General features: G+C 34.7%; 1 protein-coding gene across 4 annotated transcripts in view; it reads left to right on the top strand.

Annotated features, from left to right (window-relative positions):
• Positions 1–8,809: 8,809 nt before the first annotated feature.
• Positions 8,810–23,158, top strand: part of LOC107873450 (exocyst complex component SEC3A) — a 37,288-nt gene continuing 22,939 nt past the window's right edge. Inside the window, exons 1-13 of one of the 4 annotated variants that reach the window (XM_016720312.2) lie at positions 8,810–9,069; positions 9,907–9,977; positions 10,378–10,458; positions 10,541–10,608; positions 11,012–11,114; positions 13,226–13,374; positions 14,514–14,631; positions 16,893–16,997; positions 19,212–19,313; positions 19,397–19,534; positions 20,038–20,166; positions 20,254–20,334; positions 20,416–20,490. In XM_016720312.2, the coding sequence (XP_016575798.1) occupies positions 8,892–9,069; positions 9,907–9,977; positions 10,378–10,458; positions 10,541–10,608; positions 11,012–11,114; positions 13,226–13,374; positions 14,514–14,631; positions 16,893–16,997; positions 19,212–19,313; positions 19,397–19,534; positions 20,038–20,166; positions 20,254–20,334; positions 20,416–20,490 (1,398 nt within the window). In that variant the 5' untranslated portion in view covers positions 8,810–8,891. The remainder of the gene's footprint in view (positions 9,070–9,906; positions 9,978–10,377; positions 10,459–10,540; positions 10,609–11,011; positions 11,115–13,225; positions 13,375–14,513; positions 14,632–16,892; positions 16,998–19,211; positions 19,314–19,396; positions 19,535–20,037; positions 20,167–20,253; positions 20,335–20,415; positions 20,491–23,158) is intronic. The other 3 variants (XM_016720308.2, XM_016720313.2, XM_016720314.2) reach the window with 3 other exon arrangements.

Here is a 23,158-nt window from a genome sequence, read left to right as displayed (position 1 = left end):
CTCAGAATACTTAAATCATGGGTGCTTATAGCACAGGAGTTCATAAAATTGCAAATCTCAAGTATGGCTCAATAACCCATAATTCAATCTCAAGTTAAAACTCATCAAAAGCATAATAGATAGCATCTAGATTCATAACTCATGTAGAAATCTAGAGATTTCAACAATTTGTCTCAAAATCTCAACATACTCATATACTTCGATATCTCAAACGCTTCAACTATAAATTTCTCAAGGATTAAATCATGAGGTATTGACCCAGCTGCAATTTCTCAAGAAAATATATAAAAATCATGCCATTAGACTCTTAATTCATGGAAAACATCAAAATATTGCAATCAATAATAATGAGTGAAAAACCCTAATTCAAATTTATGTAAAATCTTATAGATTGCAGAATTCATAGTTTAAATAAGCCTTTGAGCACAAAGACGAAAGGACTACCCTTGTTCAAAATCCCACATACCTTAGATTATGAAATTGGATGAACGAGCTTGCTCTAAACTCTTCTTCTTACTCTTGAGAGAGGGTTCTTGCAACCTTTGAACTTGGGGAACTCAAATCTCAACTCAATTTGTAGAATCTATGGTGAGTTCTTGGATTTCTTGGATAAGGGTTTTAGATTTTCTCTTGAGGGAGAAACCCCAGCCTTTGGATGTTTGGGGAGATAATAAGGCTATCAAGTTCATTGGGAATATATCTGAGGGTTAAAAGGGAAAAGACCCAAAAGCCCCTTTTAAAAAGGACTTAAAAATACTAAATGGGGGCAGCGACGGTCCGTCACTAGCCTCACGGTCCGTCGGGTCATCCGTTGCACGTTGGTTAGAAAAAGAACATACTACCTCGGTGTGACAGTCGAAGTGACGGTCCGTTGAATCGTCCATCGTACATTGGCCAGGATGAGGCCACACTGCCTGAGCACGATAGTCCCAACGTCGGTCCATCGCTGCCTTGATAGTCCGTCATTTTGGCCTTTGCACTTGAGACAAAAAAGGGAGTTATTGCCTTGGTTACGATGGTCCGTCGTAGACTCGACGGTCCGTCGGATCATCTATCGCTCCTAGGCGATTCCAACAACTCTCAGTAAAATAGCCTTAACTTCTCACCCCGATACCAGATTTGGATGAAATTGGTATCATTGGAAAGCTAATTCAATTCTCTACATGAAAAAAAAGTCAAATTTAAGAAAATTCTATATGGTTTAAACACTAATCACTTAGGAATTCACTTCTCAATCTTTTAGGGCTGGAATTACACTTTGCATGACACGCTCTAAGGCTCAGACTACGAGGGAGCTTTGCGGGGTCTTACATCACCACGTCGAGATGAGTACCATATTCATATCTAGTGTGGAAATACGATTCCACCATGTCGCGCCACTATCCAATTTCCCAGTTGTCAATTTTCAAAGACACAAAGCGATAGCTCTGCATCGCACCAAGGGCCCAGGTCGAAAAAATTTGAAAAAACTTAAAAGTTTTGTTCAAGATTAAACTAGTCTTTAACCATGATTTTAATACGCCCAGATATGGGATATAATCCCTAAAAACATTTTAAACCCATTCTTTATTAACTTTTCCCCAAAATCAATAAGCTTTCTCTCAATTAGCAAACCCTAATGTTTAAGCAAGCAAGAGCAATCCTCAAGAAAATTATCAAGATCTTCAAGAATTAAAATATCCAGGTATGTTTGGTGTTCATCTATGGGTTCCTTTCACCCATAGAGCCCAATAATCCCTTTTAAAAATAGAGGATTGAGTTTTCATGAATTCCATGCTTCAAGATTAATTATATTCATGTTCATGATAGTAATTGGGTCTCAATTCATGATTTAATTATAAGTCTCGTGAAATAAAAATAGTTTGTTTAGTGAATTGCATGACTTTCATGCTAAACCCTTGAAATTGAGTATAGTATTCATGATGTTCATGTGTTGGCCACTATCATGTGAAATAATCCATGCTCCCCAAGTGTTTGCTAAAATGCCTATGTAAAGTAAATAGTGGAATCATGACATGTCATTATGTGGTCCTAATTATGTACAAGTTCATGCCCTACAAGTGTTTGATAAAATGTCTCTATGAGTGAATTATGAACAAGTGGACATAAATATGTTTTTCAAGATCACGCTATGCTTTACTTTTCATGCTATCGTGTTCTGGGGGTATCTAATACCCGACAATCTAGTTGTTTACCTAGAGCTATAGTAGTTATAGAATAGTCTCAATAATGTCATGATCAGTAGTACAAAGTTACAGAACTCAGTAAACTCAGTCTAGTTTAGTTAGTCAATACGATCAGTAACAGTTCAGTCATACTCAGTACAGTCCAGTAATCAATTCAGTGTCTATTCAGTTGGGAGTAGGATTCAGCACCGAGTGCACCCAAGGATGGAGGGCTCACCTGCCAGTAGAGGGTGTGATCCTTAGAAGCATTCCTTGCTTTCCAGAACTACATAGCCAACGTAGGTTAAGACATCAACCTGTCAGTTAAGGGTTGATGAGGTGATTTAACTTGCCAGTTGAGGGTACCACCATTCTCAGTAGAGTACCTTCCAGGTGAGGGTAACTCTTCATCTTGTCTTTACCCGTGGCATGGTACTGACACCCTTCTAACTGAGGTTACAGATTAGACCTCAGTTATCTTATTTGGGGCATGTCGATTAGATGATCACTTCCTACAGTTTCTATTTCAGTCTCCAATATAGAACTTAGTTCAGTTCCATAGATATAGGACTGTCAGACACAGTCACTCAGTTATGAGTAATCTCAGATATTAGTAACTGAGTTCTGATATCGAGTAACTGATATATGAGATTACTGGTAAATGAGTGATTATGTCTGATAGCTCTAATTTTGTAGAACTGAACTGAGTTTTATACTGGAGACTGAAACTAAACCTGTGAGAAATGATCATCTAACCTACATGCCCTAAATAAGATAAATGGGATCCAACCTGTAACCCCAGATGGAAGGGTGTCAGTACCGAAAGAGTTACCCTCATCTGGCAGATACTCTAATAAGAACGGTGTATCCTCAACTGGCAGGTTAAAATACCTCATCAACCCTCAACTGGCAGGTTGATGTCTCAACCTACGTTGGCTACGTAGTTCTGGAATGCATGGACTGCTTTTAAGGATCACACCCTTTACTGGCAGGTGAGCCCCCCATTTTTGGATTCACTCAGTGCTGAATCTTATTCTCTACTGAATAGACACTAAATGTATTATTGGACTGTACTGAGTATGACTGAATTCTTACTAATCGTATTGATTGACTGAACTGGACTAAGTTTACTGAGTTCTGTAACTGACTGAGTACTGCTGATTGTGATATTACTAAGACTATTCTATAACTACTGTAGCTCTTAGTAAACGCTAGATTGCTGGGTATTAGATACCCCCAGCAGTTGATAGCATGAAAAGTAAAGCATAGCATGATCTTGAAAAGCATATCAATGTCCACTTGTTCATAATTCACTCATAGAGACATTTTATCAAACACTTGTAGGGCATAAACTTGTACATGATTAGGACCATATAATGACATGTCATGATTCCACTATTTACTTCACATGGGCATTTTAGGAAACACTTGGGGAGCATGGATTATTCCAAATGATATGGCCAACACATGAACATCATGAATACAATACTCAATTTCAAGGGTTTAGCATGCAAGTCATACAATTCATTACACAAATTATTTTTATTTCATGAGACTTATAATTAAATCATGAATTGAGACCCAATTACTATCATGAACATGAATACATTAATCTTGAAGCATGGGATTCATGAAAACTCAATCTTGTATTTTTAAAAATGATTATTGGGCTCTATGGGTGAAAGGAACCCATAGATGAACACCAAACAAACCTAGATATTTTAATTCTTGAAGCTCTTGATGATTTTCTTGAGGATTTCTCTTGCTTGCTTGAAGATTAGGGTTTGCTAATTAAGAGAAAGCCTGTTGATTTTGGGGAAAAGTTAATAAAGAATGAGTTTAAAACATTTTTAGGGATTAAATCTCATATCTGGATGTATTAAAATCATGGAAAAAGACTAGTTTAACCCTGGACGAAACTTTAATTTTCGTCAAAATTTTTTATCTGGGCCCTTGGCACGACGCAACGCTATCACACTATATCTCTATAAATTGAAACTGGAAAATTGGCTAGTGGTGCGATGTGGTGTAATCGTGTTGCCACATTGGATACAACTTTGGGACTCATCGCGACGCGGTGAAATCATGTAGCTTCACTGGAAAAAGGACAATTAAGAACTGGGTCTATGGCGCGACGCGCCATTATCATGGAGCAACATTGAAATTTGACAATTTCCATTTGGCTGGCCTCCACGACACGCTGATGTGCCATTTGGCACACATGTCTTACAAAAATGGCTCTAACTCTTCACCTGGGTATCAGATTTGGCGAATTTTATATCATTAGAAAGCTGATTGAATTTCCTATACAATGGTAGGATCTAAACTAAAAAATATCGAGTATTTTAAAAATTTATATGGAATAACTCATGTACTGAGAGTTAAATTAAACTAGAAAAATACAAGGTATTACAACTCCACTTCTTAAAACCAAGTACATTTTCAACGATATGTGTTGCCTCGGGGCATTTATCCTTGAATTCTGTAAAATGCTCGCTAAACTCATTAAAACAATAAGTCTTTACCTCGGTGTAGAATAGATAAAGATGCTCTTCACAGTGTTGATTTACATAAAGATTTTCAGCGAGGTGCCTCATGCAAAGTCCATGATACGCATGATTGTAAACACAGGAGAAGACATTGGCAATGCTAATGTGTCTATTGGAGATGACACATAGATCTATATTATATTTTACTATAGACTTCAACTTCTCAAAGAAGAAGGTCCAAGGAGCATCGTCCTTTTTATCCACAACATAAAAGACAATTGAATTAATATGATTTTTGGTGTCATGTGCAACGACACTTAGCAACACACCCCCATACTTGCCATACAAATGTATGCCATGAATGGAAATTATCTTTCTCATGTGGACATATTCCTATATGCAAGCTCCGAAAGGTAAACATTAGTACACAAATGATCCATCCATCTTTTTAACCATGGTAGAATAAGAAGAACCAGGATTCAATAACTCAACCATGTAGGAAAAAGCTGGCAAATAAGAATATTCATGCTTAGGTGCCCTACGAACAATGTTATTCACAATTATACTTCCTTTCCAACATATCCAATAACTTGCATTGCAATGCATCTCCCTAAACACAATCCTCTGAATTCTCTTATGCTTGGATCCTTACCATCACAAAAATAATTTACACATTATGAAGCAATGATCTCAGATGAGATTTTCTTATGCCTACCCGTGACATGTTCAACACTGCAAGTATGGAACCCAACATACTTATATATGTGAAATCTGCCTGAGCATTCATATTTTTTTGCCTAAAATAACCAACCACAACTACGAGATACACATTTCACCTTTAACAATTTGGTACAACTCTTCTCCTTAATATAATTAAAAGACTGCCTCAGTGATGTTTCATCTAGTAGCATTTTCAGCTCTTTCTTGTTGCTGAATATTTGTTCATAATAGAAATTAGTTCCATCGGAGAAGGAATGAATTGGTTGTGATCCCATTCCACAATCTTCTTCAACAACCTACGAATCCAATAAATCATATTCCATATCTATAGAATCATCTTCCATATTCATTGAATGATCGCCATCGTTCTCATAATCATTCAAATCATCGTCGACTATCAGGCACCGAGATGAGAATGGTGATGAATTCAACGGTTCTTCAAAGGCCCTCTTAATTACATTTATTCTTAAAATAGGCCTAAAGCCATTAGCACCAACATCCATCTTGTACAAGGACACATGTATATCATTATTTTATGGTTGTAAGATACACATTTTTCCTCGAGTTTATTAGATAACTAATCACCACACCATTCAGCTCGCAATCTAATTTTTTGCCCTCTATTATGCTTGCAATCATGTCATCGTATGAACCATTGTGGCGAACCGCAATGGGTAATGTCACCTTAGTAAAAGATTTCCATTTCCAAAATTTGGGAGTCTCATCCCATTCTCCCATGAAATTACCAAAAACCAGAACAAACCCTGCAATAGACATCTTAAAATTACACTTTAGTCGATCCTTGATTATGATACTTGTATTTATCAAGTATATGAATGATTGATGATCGGTCGATGACTATGCAGATATTCGTAAGCAAATATTTCTTCTAATCAATGATCGTTAGGTTTTTGGAATAGAGAAATAAAGTTGGAGTCACCTGAGCTACTGTAATGTACTTTCTAAAGAGGTTTTGAGTAATATGAGTGATTTGAAAGCTTTTTAACAATTGTGGAAAGTTTGTTTGAGAAGATAACAAATAAATGGGGTATCAATGGATGCAATGGACAAGATTATGATGTTTGTGGACTGATTTTGAGCTGATCGCCAAAATCGTTCCTGAATCGAAGAATTTTGAAGAGAAATAGGAGCTTCTATTTTAAGCTTTTGGAGTTTTTAAAAATTATTTTTAGAAATATATTTTAAATATAATTGTGGAGGGAAAAGGGAGCTAAAGTGTATTATTAGAAACTTGTGTGTTGGGTTTGTTAACTTGAAAAAAGAGATGATGACATCATATTTAATGGGTATTTGGCAAAGTTTTCAAGACTTGTGTCTAAATGAAAAAAAAAAGTTTTTCAAAAGGGTATTTGGCAACTAAGCCAAGTAACTTCAACTAAAAAACAGTGAAGGTGGTACTAAACTCTTCGCAAAAGAACTAGGTTGCTATGCCGTTTTATGCACGGGCCCAATGTTGATCCTTGAAATTTTTATGTTATGTATAATTTTATCATTTAATTAAAACCTTAATTTGCTTGGTTGATAAATTCTTAGTTAGACATATATTATAATATTTATATTAATAAAATTTGTATAAGAATATTTTAAGTTGTTAATATAACACCCATATAATTTCGTGAGACAATCAAATTTTTTATATTTCTTTAAAAAATATTTACAATTGTTAATTATTGTGATTTATATTACTTTTCACATAGTAATTATCACATATATAATCAAATATTTTAAGTTAGTTAACTGTTGTAATTTAGAATATTTCTTATGTAATTTTCAAATAATACCTGTTACTTTCGTTGTCCAAACTTTTGTGTCATTGATAGTCAATATTTGCAAAATAATTTAAGTTTTTAATTATTGAGATTTATAACTTCATTTTTTATATTTCAATTTAAGTGTCACTGATATAATTTTGAGAGTCAACTGAATATTTTATATCTTTTAAATTTTTTAAGTTTTTAATTATTTTGATTAATATATTTTTTATGTATTTTTTTGGAATATATAACAGATTAATTATTTTTTAGATATTTAAATTTGTTAACTATTATAATTTATAATAGTTTTTATATAATTTTTAAATAATAGATGTTACTCTTTATCCAAACTTTGTGACATTGATAGTCAATTATATTTTTAAAATAATTTAATTTTTAAATTATTGTAATTTTTAAATTTTTTTCTGTATTCAAATTTAAGTGACACAATGCTTAGATGGTCATAGTAATTAATTACAGGTGATATAATATATTCATGATTGAAGCAGCGAAGCTAACATATCTTAAATAACTTATAATAATTAATTAGAAGTGATAGAAAAAATACTATAAAAATACTTTTTAAAAAGATTTAAGTGAGCCTCATATAAGACATCAAGTTAATTTAATACTAAATATCATTAAATTTTTAATACTTAGATGACTTATAATAATTAATTAGGAGTGATATGGTAAAATTACAATTAAAGAAGTTGAATTAAACATGTTGTAAAAGTTTATTTCATTATTTTTATTAAATATTATTAATTTTTTTAATACGTAAATGGCATGTAATAATTAATTAGGGGTGATATAGTAAAATTATGGAGAAGTCAGCAAGTAGGCATAGAGGTGGCTCAAGGATAAGACTAGTAAAGTGTTTGCTTTAGGCCCCCAAAATTTTGAGGCCCCAAAATATTTAATATGACTTTTTATGATTTTTAATTTCACTTCAAATAATATTAAAGATTGATAAATATAAAAGGTATAAAATTTAAACTAATGAAAAAAAAAAGAACTATCTATTGTTTATTAAAAATATTTTAGAATTTTTTATCAAATCTTGATATTAATAAATAAAGTTTTTATAATAATATTCAATATAATGTATTGCAAACAAATGACTGATATCTTATTAATTAAAATTAATCCTTACTTTTATAAACAATAATATTATTATGTTCTAAGAATAACACACTAAAAAAAAAGTACTCCCTTCGTTTCAGAATAAGTAAATTATTGAGATATTTATTGGTGTTTCAAAATAAATGAATCATTAAATTTTTTTTTTCAAATTTACCCTTATGATTTGACAACCAATTAACTATTGAAAATGTATTACAAGGTCAATCTTTTTTAGTGGTAAAAATGGAAAATTGTGTGTTAAATTTTTGTCTTTAATATTTTTTTTTAATCTATGTGCCAAAATCCAACAATTCATTTATTATGAAATGGAAGAAGTAGTATGTAAGAATTAAAAATAACTCTAAATTATTGATAATATTTTTATTATGCGCATATATTTAAGCTTTATATTAAAATTTAATTTTAAACTATTAATTTTATTGAGACGGCCTTGCATATAGGAGAAAGAGAATAGCAAAAAATTAAATGTGGTAAAGTATGACATTTTCTCCCACGAAAAAAGGAAACCATAGAGGAGAAAATAAATACAATGCATCAACCCATTTTCAGATCATCATTTTCATTGCAATAAATAGCAAAAAGTCTGGAGATATAACATGGCGAAATCGAGCGCTGATGACGAGGAGCTACGAAGAGCTTGTGAGGTAGCTATTGAAGGCACAAAACAACAAATTGTAATGTCTATTCGTGTTGCCAAAACCAGCGGGATTATAGGAATTTCAGGAAAATTGAGTCGGGGTGCCATGGCTAAACCAAGAGTTCTTGCTATCTCCAGTACGTAAATTTATGTTTTATTTTAATATGCATGTTGTTGACAATGCTAAATTAATCTAATTGTGATAGGAGTTTCCAAGGATTTAGATTATGATCGATTTTTTCTTCGTTGTTACTGTTGATTCCAGTATGAAATGAATTAGTAGTATATATATGTATTATCTATGTAACTGACTCTACTATTAAAAATAGTAGTAGTATTATAATACTCCCGCTATTCCATTTTATGAAGTGGATTGGTTGATTATTTCTATTCTATCATTCCATCCCACCTTCTGCCATTTCTCTAATCTATTACTGTTATTGATCCAAATTCCATTTATGTTCATCAGTGTTTTTATGTTTGTTCTAACTGTCAAGTCACCGCGATGGAATTTTACCTTGTGAATTATCACATGGAGAGTCAGAATTCTTTTTTGGACAATTTCTTTTTCTACTTAACTTGTTTGGTACTAAATGTCGATGTTGTGGTAGTAGTTCCTTTATTATGAACAAAAGTGTCAACCATTTATTCACTTTTTCTACTTAACTTGTTTGGTACTAAATGTCGATGTTGTGGTAGTAGTTCCTTTATTATGAACAAAAGTGTCAACCATTTATTCAAAAAAATATTTTATAAAATAATCTCGCCGGTCTAGAAATTCAGCTGAACAAATTTATTTATCATTTGGATACCTAGCCTCATAACTTAAAAGTGCACTCTTTCTGGGATGAGAAGTAACCTTTGAAACGTTAGATTCACCACATTAATTTCAGATTTTTCTCTTATGCATAGTTGTGTTGTCAACTACAATATGTCATTTCTATTTATTCAGACATAACATGTGATTTATGCAGCAAAAGCTAAAGGCCAACGCACTAAAGCTTTTCTTCGTGTCTTAAAATATTCTAATGGAGGAGTTCTTGAGGTAAATACTTCTGATCTGTCTTTTGCTAACACTCTCTTCTTATATCCATATACTTTTTCAACACTCCAGATTATTTAAAGGATAAAGATAGCAATTTCATTAGTTAGTTTAGCTTGTCTATTAACATGAAGTTGTGTCCCAATTATCGTATGGATAGTGCTCAGGTGTTACATGACATATACTTTGTCAAGCATTTATTTGGTTCTTAAGGAAACTGTCTATCTCTAAACTTGCCAATAAAACTGTTAAGTAGGATTGTTTTACTCAAAGTCATTGATAGAGCCATGAAATCGAACTATATCTCCCAAAATATTCATTTTCGGGTAGTGACTTTCCTTTAGAGCAAGTTGTGCTAAGTCCCTCGTTGAAGCTGACAACAATGTTATGCTTGCACGTGTAGCCTGCAAAGTTGTACAAGCTTAAGCATCTTTCAAAGGTGGAGCTTGTAACTAATGATCCAAGTGGGTGTACATTCATGCTGGTAATGCTCACAGCAAAATTAGTCTGCCATTCTTCCTACAGCAAATATTCGGAGCTTATTCTTGATGATATTGTTCATACAGGGTTTTGATAATCTCAGGAGTCAAAGTGTTACTCCACCTCAGTGGACAATGCGTAACGTTGATGATAGGTATTTGCTTAATATTGAGTGTGGAAATATCTGTTTATTTTTTCTCATATAAACACTTTATCGATGACCTTTATTTTAGACACAATACATAATCATGTCCTTTAACTTGGCCTCAGATCACATCTATGACCTCCAACTTTGGGTGTGCACAAATAGGCACTTAAACTTGTATAAAGTTGTACAAATAGACACATATGTCCTATGTGGCATCCAACGTGGCCAATTCCTGTCCCTACATGGCGTCCTACATGTATTATGCCACATAGGACGTGTGTGTACTTGTTCAACTTTATACAAGTTTAAGTGTCCACTTGTACACACCCAAAGTTGGAGGTCATAGATGTGATTTGAGGCCAAGTTAAAGTGTATGTTTATGTGTTATGCCTTTTTTTAACTATTGTAGGAACCGCCTTTTGCTTTGCATCTTAAACATATGTAAGGATGTCCTGGGTCGTCTCCCCAAGGTTGTTGGCATAGATGTGGTAGAAATGGCTCTTTGGGCAAAGGTGCATCGATTATGTCACATTGATCAACTTTTTTCCTCTTGTCTCCCTGTTAAAATCCCAAATGCTTCCGCTTTTGTTAATTTAGTATTGTCTTCCCTCCACCCTCCCAACCCCATCCTGATTTCAACTGCACAATAGGCATGTGAATGATTTGATATGGATGTTCTGAATGTTCTTAAGATAATATAGTCATTCCTTTTGTTTCTTTGTTTGATGAAATCAAATTAGATCATTTCTATTCTCTTATAAAAGTACACCAAAGCGTATTGTCTAGTTACTGAAGATGGACTCTATTAATATCAATTTTTTTCTTCTGATCTATATTATCAGTTGAATATTTGATAAAGCCAGTTATCTTTTTCTCTTGTGCTTTATGTGGAAGGAAGATCACAAATGTGTCTGGTAAAGTTGAGATTCTTATCTATAGAAAAAGGTCTTTAAAGGTGAAATGGATGGGGAAATCTCTTCAATAGGTCACTACACCTGGGACAACCTTTTGCCTGTTGTGCCCTTTAAAGTTCAAATGTTACAGTTTTTTTCTGTTAGTAGTCCTACATGCAGCAAGCATGTAGGAAACTCTATTTATCTTGTTTAATGGTCCGAAGTCATTTATTTATGCCCTCTTATAAAATACGCAGTTGAAAACTCTCTAATAGTTGAAGAAGGAAACTTGTGGTAAAACAAATAGTCATTCATTACATTGACTGAAGTGTTCTCACTTCTCTAGTTTCTTCCGTTGGAATGTCTTTGAAGGTCACTCTTTAATTAAAGATACGGAAAAGGGCCTAAAATGTCCTTCAACTATTGAAAATGGTGCAAATATACCCTCCTTCCACCTTTGGACTCTAAAATGCCTTTCTATCCACCTATTTGGCCCTATTTTACCCTTCTTCTTAACAAATAAATAATTAGGATTTTAACTTAATACGTGGCAGTTTCTTATTGGTTGAATTTTTATTAATCAAAAAAAAAAAAAACTTAACCCAAATCATTAAAATCTACCCCATCCTCCGGATCCAAATTGGCAAGTTTCCAAACTCTTCCTCTCTCGTGAAATCATCTTAACAGTCATGGGACTAGTCCTGTCTTCATTCTTCCAAAGGCTAAATCATTTTGACTTCAAAGCAATAAACCACCTCCTCAACTTCTACATCTTCACAATTTGCCTAGTCTTTTTCTCCTCGAATGATGTTGTTCCAACTTTCATTCAAGAGCAATTCATCTTCATTTGCGAGACATCTCACAATGATTATAGAGCATCTTCTTATGTCATTTCTTCCCTTATCGTATACCTCCCCTTCTTTGCGATCCAAGGCTTCACATTCGCAGGCATAACTCAATACATACTTCTCATAAACAGCAGTATTCTTAGCTTCTGGCTGATCCTCTATTCCTCACTCATTACTAGCAATGCTTATGTAATGCTAGTCAGTGCACTTGTACCAAGTTACATCACGGGGTACGCGATCTTTATAGCAACCACGTACGGCTCTATTCTTCCTAACATGTGGATTCTTCTTAAAGAGGACTCAAATTCCTCTTGTTTGGAGATAGTTACATTACATATCAGCAATTAAATATCCATTTGAAGCATTGTTGATTAATGAATTTAAAGGCACAAGACATTGTTATGATGGTGATCTTTCACCTGGTCCTTTAGGAGATGTGAAGATTAGCCAATTGCATAAGTTCGGCAGATGGGGTAGATTTTAGTGATTTGGGTTAAGTTTTTTTATTTTTTTTATTTTTGATTAATAAAAATTCAACTAATAGGAAACTGCCACGTGTTAAGTTAAAATTCTAATTATTTATCTGTTAAGAAGGGTAAAATAAGGCCACATAGGTGGATGGAAGGGCATTTTAGAGCCCAAAGGTGGAAGGAGGGTATATTTGCACCATTTTCAATAGTTGAAGGGCATTTTAGGCCCTTTTCCGTTAAAGATAACTTCTTTAGTTGTTGACAGTAGAAATATAACTTCTTTAGTTGTTGACAGTAGAAATAGTTATTTGATTGCAACTAATTACATGTTATGTTCCTCAACAGGAAGTAAAATAAAATCTATTGTTTGATGTATTTTATGTAATTGCAATTTATATAAGATCTAATGCAGGAAAATACTCCAGCTATTACCAAGCAACAGGCTAATCCTCAAAATGGGCCTGTCCCATCTGTAGCGGAAGAAGGTGAGATGACAGTAACTGTTGAAAGAGATCTTGTATCTCAAGCAGAGGAAGAGGACATGGAGTCTCTTTTAGGCACGTATGTAACCTCTTCCCACTTCTCTTGACATTGCATTGTGCCTATGTTTGCTCGAAATCTCAATTGCATTATATGTCTACTTCATTTAAGTTGACCTCTAGCCACAACTTCATATGTCATGAAGGGTACTGGCTAGTATTCTCACTTTGTTTTTTCTTGTAAATCAAATATTCTGATCCATTATATAACTATCTACCTTGTTTTTATCTATTGCCCTCCGGGCTCTCTCATGCTGTATTCCTAATGGTGAAGTACCAGTCTAATCTGAAAGACTATGCAACTAAACAGAGATCCCATGTCTAATCACTGTATTAAATACTAGACTTAATGTTTAAAGTAGGTTCAGTTTTGTCTTGAAATAATTAGAAAACAAACGAGTACAAACAGCTGACGATTTGGTTACAAAGTGTGTATATGTCTATGAATGCAAGACATCAGAGTAGTAAATTTAAATGTGTAATCTTGTGGTTACAATTGATCTGGCTACCCTATGCCACTGCTATTTTTGAATTTTGCATCTACAGTGAACCTACATTTTGGTTTATTTAACATGTAAACTTCTTTACTGCTGAACTTATCTTGTATTAGGCAAGATGTTGCTGATGGAAATTACCTCGCAATGCCTTGCACTCTCCATGCTATGGAGAATTGAAGAATCATCTACTTTTATATATTTAAAATACCTTTTCTTCTATAATGTGTAGACAAGATCAGGTACTTTAAGTAAAGTTACGGTATTTTCCAACCTTAATTTGGCATCTAATGCTAAATCTGATATTGAAACTTGAGGTTAAAGAATCAATTAAAATATTCTAAATAATCATGTTAGCCTTCGTTGTTTTCTTACTTGGAGAATCTAGAAATAGTCTTCTCAACAACCAAAGCTGACATAAGGATAATAGCGCGCACACACTTAGAGCAGATGGAGATTCTTGGATGGGAAACAGTGGCACTCGGCATCTATTTAATAAAACCTAATTTGTTGTAGACAGTACTATTAGCAACACTAGTTTGTACTGTGTTCTCCATGATTTAAATTTTCCTACCAACTTGTATTTCTGTTTCTAATCGACAAGCCCTTTGTTTCAACCTAGCATTATTTTGGTACATTTTGTGATTCTGGTTTTCAAATTCTACAGTTATGTAATGGGCATTGGTGAAGCTGAAGCATTCTCTGAGCGGCTGAAGCGCGAGCTTCAAGCTTTGGAAGCTGCTAATGTGCATGCCATTTTGGAGAATGAGCCATTAATAGATGAGGTGACTCATTTTCTTGTGAAAAGTTATTATTGCTTTGATAACAATATCATAGAAGAGTTTGGATTCAATTTTCAGGAGTTGCTTAATTTTTCCCCTTTATGACAATTGATAGCCTTTTACTTTGATAAGGCTATTCGGCTCGTTCATTTCCTTCTTGTCTCTCAAGAGCAATAGCAAGCAAAAGTTGTCTTGTTCTTTGTTCCCTAGTGTCACGAACCAAGTCTACTCTCATGAAGTGACCAGCACTCAGGAACACTAATGATCCCAAGCAGATCCTTGGTACTGATATATTACTAAAAGATCAGCACTTAAAACATGAGTTGAAGCATTAACATAAGATAATGGGCAATTTAAGACTTTTTTAGCTGTCATGGATATCTAAACTCAAATACTGAACTATGTCTGAAATACAAACCTCTACTACATAAGAAAAGTTGTTGGGACAAGGCCTCCAGCTAACTTTAAACTGACTGAAAATCTAAACAATATCTATAAAAGGAAACTAATCCACTAAGACCAACTGCTGACTGGATATGCTGCAATCTGACTAGCCACGAGTCTGGGACACTCCCACCTGAATCTACATCAATAATAAGATGCAGCATAAAGAAAAGGTATGTGATCAGTACATGAAATTGTACTGAATATGTTAGATCGTTCTAATAAGACAAAACAATATTTAAAGCATTTTTTTGTAACTTGAAAGGATGCAATAAGCAATAGCATGGAAAACATGATGGAAATATGAAGATACAAATATTCAGAGATTTATTTTCAATATCTGTGACACATAAATCATTTTCTAATGCATGAGCTAAAACATGTCTAAATCTGCAAAGCTAAGAAATCATGAACAAATTGACATAAAACTATTTTTGGGGAGTTTCTTACAGCTGACATACAACACGCGAGCTCGTAATGTGCGACGTATAAACCTACTTGGGAGGTGCCCTCTACCTTTCCATGAGTGTAGAACATGTCTGTCTAATGTGGATCCACTACTTAGCCCATTGGGCTAAAGAGACGACCAACTAGCAGTGCGCTCAAGTCCTATGATGACACGTAGTTCTAAGACTTGAATTTTCTGAACCCTTGTCCTCTCGGTGCTAAATAATCCTCCCAAACTAATCTGTATAATATTTGCTCATAGATATTCGTCTGTCTGAAATTAGAGTATAATACTCGGCTTCATCTGTTTATGCTCAAATGCTAAAGATGTGAAGCTAAATCATGCTAAATGTTTGTGAGTTCTTGTTCAAGTAACTAGACTAAGACGGGACTGCCAAAATCATGCATAATAGCTTAACAAGAACTTTTAGCAACATGATAACACGATAAAACTAAAATCAACAATAAATTTGCATAACTGGGTAACAACCCTAAACATGAAAATCATGAAATTTATAGAACTTTCTGAAATACCCAGGCATGAGGATGAACGGAAAATCCCTCATTGAAGTCTTATATACCTGATAGCTCTGAGAATTCTGGACTGAAGCTTGGATTGGTTGACTGGGAGAGGTACTCTAGGTTTCTACTTGTCTGAGATTTTGTTTTTGACTTGGGGAAATTTATGTGTCGATTATGAGATTCATTAGGTCAATTACTTTGATATCCCCCTAAAAAGACACTAAAACAATGTAGTTTAGTAACTAGGAAGTAAGGAAAATATGAAATTTCCCTTTTAAAAACGTTTGAAATTTCTGGAAATCTGTGTCTCACGAGTCACTTCACGACTCGTGAACTGATTTCACGAGTCGTGATCTGACTCGTGGTTTCGTGGAACATTTTTTATCAGTTTCTGATTCACATTCACGAGTACATTTCATGAGTCATGGGCTCGTTCTGGGGCTCGTACTGTTGCTCATGCTTTCCAAGGCAACTTGTCAACTTGAGATGGGGTTTCACGACTCGACAGTACGGTTCATGGTCCCAGTCCAAGAGTCATACTATTGATCATGATAACCTGAGACTTGATTAACAATAGGGACTCATACCACAATTGAGATCATGACTCGTGATTTGGTTCCACGAGTCGTGGCCCATCTCATGGTTTCATGGAAACTGTGACTGGTTTCCACGACTTGGTCTACGAATCGTGGACTTGGTTCACAACTTTCTACCATTTCCCTGATATGTGTGCTCTCACACTTGATTGTGTGTAACATTTATATTTTGTCTTTGGTAAGATGAGGTGACCATTCCATATTTTCAATAAAGATAAGACTTATGCTTCTGCGTCTAATTTTTTGGTCCTATAGGTCTTGCATGGGCTTGAATCAGCCACCAACTGTGTTGAAGATATGGATGAATGGCTGGGCATCTTTAACGTAAAACTTAGACACATGAGAGAAGACATTGAATCAGTAAGGAATTCTGCCTAGCCCTTCTGTTTAATCTTACCAGCAATATTTATTTTTGTTTTCCTAGTTAATCCACTCATCCGAAAGGGCAACCCAGTGCACTAAAGCGCCCGCTATGTTGGGTTTATGGCAAGACCGAACCGCAAGAGTTTATTGTAAGCAGTCTAACCTTGCATTTTCGCAAGAGGCGGTTCCCACAGCTTGAACCCGTGACATTCAGGTCAAATAACAACAACTTTACTAGATACTCCACGACAGGGTTGATCTTTCTTTATATGTGTTCTAGCTAGTAATTGCTACAAGGCCAAGTTTTTCACAATACCAATATCTTCAATCATATTTAAAAAATCAGGACTCTATTATTTGCTAGGTTTACTGGTGTGGGCATTAGATATGCAAATCTAGAGGCCGAATTCGTCATTTCATAAGCTTTAGGACTCAGTGATATGGATTGGATTATGGATGCGGATGCTCAAATATGTTTTTTTTTAATATAGGAATATTGTATATAACAGTCAGTTATTTAAGATTGTTGCAAAAATACATAATTTCTTATTAACAGCATAACTTGAATCCATTATTGCTTTTTGATAAAGTGATATCATCAATGGCATCAAGAAAATGAGTTTAACACAAGATAATAAGTACAAAGTGAATTTGTTAGCTCCATTCAATTGTGATATACAAAAGATAGGGAGCTAACAAAGTCCAAAAAGGTGTCAGGAGAAATGCCATCATTTTATATCTACCAACCATATTTACCAACCACTTATTTCTAAACGAGAAATGCATGCTCAACGTGAGGAGATTGTTTGTACTATGTGGGAGGATTATATTAAAGAGTTGTACACTATAACATATGTTCAATTTTTCTTTTTACTGAACCAAAGTTCGATCAATAGATGTTGTATTTTTCTTTTAGAATAGCTTTGTGATAGTGTATTATACTTTGTTACAACTTTTGCTTATTTAGTAAGATTGTATAAAGAATTTGGGAAATTTTGATAATTTTCACACGTTATGAGTTTTTTATGTAATAAATCCAAATTGCATGTCCAAACAAAACTTCTCAACTTCATTTCAAATGATTTCATTCGCATGGCCACACAAGCCCTTAGACTCCTGAAGGAACTAATGAGGAGATAGATCTTCTCACATTGAAAGGATATGGCAAGTTGAGATTCACAGTGAAGGGGCTTACAGATGTTCGAACAATAGAGGAAGCCATCAGCAGGAGTGACCTTGAAAACAAATTTGGAAAGTCATAACTCCGTCTAAAGTGTCATAAGCTTTATTTGGCTGTAGAAACAATGGCGGACCCAGGATTTAGGGCTCGTGGGTGCCCGGAAGGTTTGAACACACATATTGATTCCTAAAACTTTAAGGTTCCGCTTGAAAACTAAAGCACCCAACTATCTTCTTGGTTTCCAGTGTGTTTTTCTAAATCTTATACCAATTTTTGTTCTTTTTATATATAATCATTCCTAGTCTGCATTGCCTGCCCCTATACCTAACTAATGAGATTTTGCAAAGAAGAGGTTGGCAAATGAGCTCAAGGTGTTTCCTATGGAATTGAGCTCAAGAAGATAATAATCACATATTTTTGCATTGTCAAGCGACTAACAAATTATGGGAACTTTTCTTAGCCCCAAGGAAAGTTGAACGGGTGATGCGAAGAAGTACTGTAGACCTACTAAAATGCTGGAACAATGAAGGGAGAAGTGTAAGCAAAAAGATGGTGGAAGACTGTCCTAGCCTCCATTTGGTGGATTGTGTGGAGAGAAGGGAATGCTAGATCTTTTTAAGACAAACATAGTTCATTACAGAAGTTTAATCTTCTATGTATTTTGTCTTTTCATTTCTGGTGTAAATAATTTTGTGGTAGAATCACAGTCTATTTTACAGTTTTTGGAGTCATTGTAAGCAGAAAAAGACGGTAGGACTCTCAGATTTTCTTAACATAGTTCTTAATATACTGTTACAGATTTCAAAAGAAAGAATTTTGAAAGATCTTTTTTTAGTTATAGGGCCTATTTCTTAGTTCAAGATCCTATTCACTAACTGGAATCAAAGAATTAGCATATTTGTTCCACACAAAATGGGAATGGGCTAGGATTAAGAACTTATAATCTGATGATTAGTAGATTCCATTATTATTTGACTGTAGATTGTTGGCCTCCTTTACTAATGCAGTGTTGGTTCTTTCACAATATGCAGATAGAAACCCGCAACAACAAGCTGGAAATGCAGTCAGTAAACAACAAGGCATTGATTGAGGAACTTGACAAGCTTCTTGAAAGACTACGTATCCCTTCTGAGGTGTTTCTCTTTCTTTCTTGGAGCTGGGTCGTTGTGCCATCTAACAATTTAATTCTCTTCACTTCATCATTCTTGGTTCGTAGTATGCTGCATGTTTAACTGGTGGGTCGTTTGATGAGTCAAGAATGCCCAAGAACATTGAGGCATGTGAGTGGCTAACTAATGCTCTACAAGGCCTTGAAGTACCTAGCTTGGATTCTAGCTTCTCAAACATGAGAGCTGTATGTCCTCTTGCTTATTCCTTTTCGTCCTTTTCTTTTTGCTTCCTTTTTGTTATTGTGCTTCAGAATGTAAAGTTCGCAGACAAGGTTAATGTAGGTTTGCATGCATTGAATTATTGTGTAAATAAATCATTTGAATTATTGTGAAATCCACAGTAGGACGTGGTATAAAAATGGTTTGAGTTATTGGAAAATGCAGAGTCATGAGCCTAAAGAGTGCTGGATTCAAGGTCCTGCAAGTTTTTTTTTGTGTGCCAATGTTCTATATGAAACTGGTCAGGAAAATGTGAAAATCAAACTGTCCTTTCATTACATTCTATTTGCTTGTTTACTGAATGAAGTGAAACCAAGTGGTCCTGCCTTTGCTATTCTAGCACTCGTCGCATAGGCATTGGATCATCACTGCATTTGTACACAGAAAGTTATTTATCTAAAAGTTAATACATTGCTAATAAAAGCTGCACCAAATTTTAGTTGTGTATCGGTCCCTGAATCTTTTACAGGTGAAAGAAAAACGAGCAGAAGTTGACAAGTTAAAAACGACATTTGTTAGAAGAGCATCTGAATTCTTGAGAACCTATTTTTCCAGTTTGGTGGATTTTATGATGAGTGACAAGAGTTATTTTTCCCAGGTATACAGATTAGTTTTACTTGAACTAATTATCATGATTTTTCTATAAATGGTCACTTAAAGACTGCTGAAAATATGAATTAAACAGCGTGGGCAATTGAAAAGGCCTGACCATGCTGATCTCCGATACAAGTGCAGGACATATGCTCGTTTGTTGCAGCATTTGAGGGTCAGATTGGTTCAACTTGTCGAATTTTACCATTGTTTAAATGCTATCTGATGTCTTTCTCTCAATCCTTCATATTCGCAGAGTCTTGACAAGAATTGCTTGGGCCCTTTAAGAAAAGCTTATTGTACCTCCCTCAACTTGCTTTTGCGCCGGGAGGTCAGAAAACTATTGAACTTTATGTATTTCTATTTTAATTATTTTCTTATCCTTTTACTGTCCCTTTTTAGCTTGTTTTTCTTCTTTCTGTTTTCCTCATCTCCAAACCCTCAAAGGCTTGTATCATCTGTTTTTCTATAGAAGCTTTCCCATCAAATAGTTGCTGGTCAAACCTGTTTTTTAGATGAATTCGTATACTTCAGATGCACCTTTTGTTGGGCAGTTTAGCTGGTCAAATCATTAAGAACATTGCAGTAACATCTCAGAAAGAATTCAGAGAGCAAGCTGTTCTGTTTGAATAATGTTGAGAGTAAATAGAGACTATATTTAGCATTATGTACATAGCTAGGAAATCTGTAGAGATTCATAGAATATCTTCCTTTATGTCTTTCCCTTAGATAGAACATTGTGTATATGTATATATATATCTTTCAGTGGAGTAGCAGCATTGGAAAGAAGTATGGAAAACAGATGGAAGGGAGCCAAGAAATCATAGAAAGAAGAACAAGGGTACCAGATTGTCAGGTCTTTTAAAGAGCAAGAGTTAGTTGTTGCCAAGCGACTTGGATACTCAATGAGTTGTAAGAACAACAGAAGAAAGGTATAATTCAGGAAACCTTCTGCTAGCTCAAAATTGTTAACTAAGATTGAAAGATTCAACTACAGAAGAGGAAGCTATGCAAAGATATTAGAAAGGAAAACTTTGAAGACTACTTGAATTGATTTGTTTTGGGTTGCTTACAAATGGCTAAGGCTATCCCTATTTATACTTGTTCATGGATGGTTCTAGAGAATCTTCTATATACATCTATAAGAAAAATCTAGTGAATATTTTATGAAGGATGCTATTTCCAGTGATGCGTGCTGTCAGTTTGGTTTTTTTAGTCTTGATATTTTGCTGTCTCTGTAGACTTTTTTTGTTGCTGTAATCTGTAGATTATTTTGCTATAAGGTCTAGATCTTTAGAAGGTAGTTGTAGTGTGTGGTGGTGCATTATTTCAGCACAATATTAGGAGACATGTTTCCAGGTTTTGAGGGTATTTCAAACCACATGTAGTATATATTTTTGTTGTATGAATGAAAAATCTGTACTGCTACTTCTTAGTTTTTTCTAATTTTTTCATGTCTGTTTCTCTTCCTTTCCTTCAATTGGAATTAGAGCAAGATTGATCTTTAAGGAACTGTTTTTTTGAGAAAAAATAAAGCAAAGATCATCCAACAATCTTTAACTTGTTCAGGCCTCTTTCTGTCCAGTTTTCTTTTCTCATGGCTTCCATTAGCTCTTCTCTTTCACCTCCTATCTTTAATGGCGAGAACTACCAAGTGTGGGCTGTAAAGATGAATACATACTTGAAAGGTCTTGGTTTATGGAAGTATGTTGAGGAAGACAATGCTCCAGAACCTTTGAGAGCAAACCTAACTCTTCAGCAAATCAGAAATCATGAAGAAGAGATTGCAAAAGGTCCAAAAGCCTTGTCTTTTATTTATGCAGCCGTCTCCGAATCAATTTTTACAAGGATTATGGCATGTGAAACTGCCAAAGAAGCTTGGGATATGCTGAAGCAAGAATTTCAGGGGAGTGATAGGACAAGACAAATGTAAATATTGAATCTAAGCAAAGAATTTGAGATGTTAAGGATGAAAGAGACTGAAAAGGTGAAAGATTATATTGATAGGATCATGAAAATTGTTAATCAGATTCGGTTGTTGGGAGAAAAAGTAGAAGAGTAGAGGATTGTTGAGAAGGTGATGGTGACACTCCCAGAAAAGTTCGAAGCAAAAATCTCCTCAATAGAAGATACTTGGGATATGTCTCATGTCATGTTGAATGAACTATCCAATGCTCTTCAAGCTGTAGAGTAAAGAAAAGCTTTTAGAGAGGAAGAGAGTTCAAATGAAGTTGCTCTTGTGGCTACTCAAAAGTCTAAAGCTTAGTCTGATGGTGAATTAAAAAGGCAATTAAATAGAAGACATGGCAAGGAAAAGAAGGAGCAATATAGCAACAAAGGGAGATATGGAAGATCGAAGTATCCACCTTGTCCTTATTGTAAAAAGACCAATCATACAGAGAAGTTTTGTTGGTACAGACCTGGAGTTCAATGCAAGGTCTGCAAACAATTTGGTCATGTGGATAAGGTCTGCAAAACAAATCAAGCCCGACCAGCTCAAGCACAACCAGCTCAAGTTGCTGAAAATGTTGAAGATCCTGAAGAGAAATTGTTTGTTGCTTCTATCATTGGAGAATGCAATATAGCATCTCAAGATTATGATGTGTGGCTTATTGATAGTGGATGTACACATCATATGACAGCTAACTTGAACAAATTTGAACGTTTGGACTCTATTTTTCCAAAGTCAGAGTTGGAGATGGTAGACTCTTAGATGCAAAGGGCAAAGGAGCAGTTGCTGTTCAAACTCCCTCAGGTAAAAAGCTTATTTCCGATGTATTATTTATTCCTGAAATTAGCCAAAGTCTTCTCAGTGTTGGTCAGTTGCTTGATAACAATTATGCCCTGCTATTTAAAGATAAAGCATGTGAAATCATGGATCCAACTGGTATAAAATTGCTCACAGTCAAAATGCTCAATAGAAGCTTTCCTCTTGATTGGAAACATACTGAGATTGGAGCTTATGTCGACATACAAGATGACAGTTATGTCTGGCATAA

This window comes from Capsicum annuum, chromosome 6, assembly GCF_002878395.1.
Source record: "Capsicum annuum cultivar UCD-10X-F1 chromosome 6, UCD10Xv1.1, whole genome shotgun sequence".
NCBI lineage: Eukaryota > Viridiplantae > Streptophyta > Magnoliopsida > Solanales > Solanaceae > Capsicum > Capsicum annuum.
Note: the sequence above shows the minus strand (reverse complement) of the source record. Positions and strands in the feature narration are given on the sequence as shown.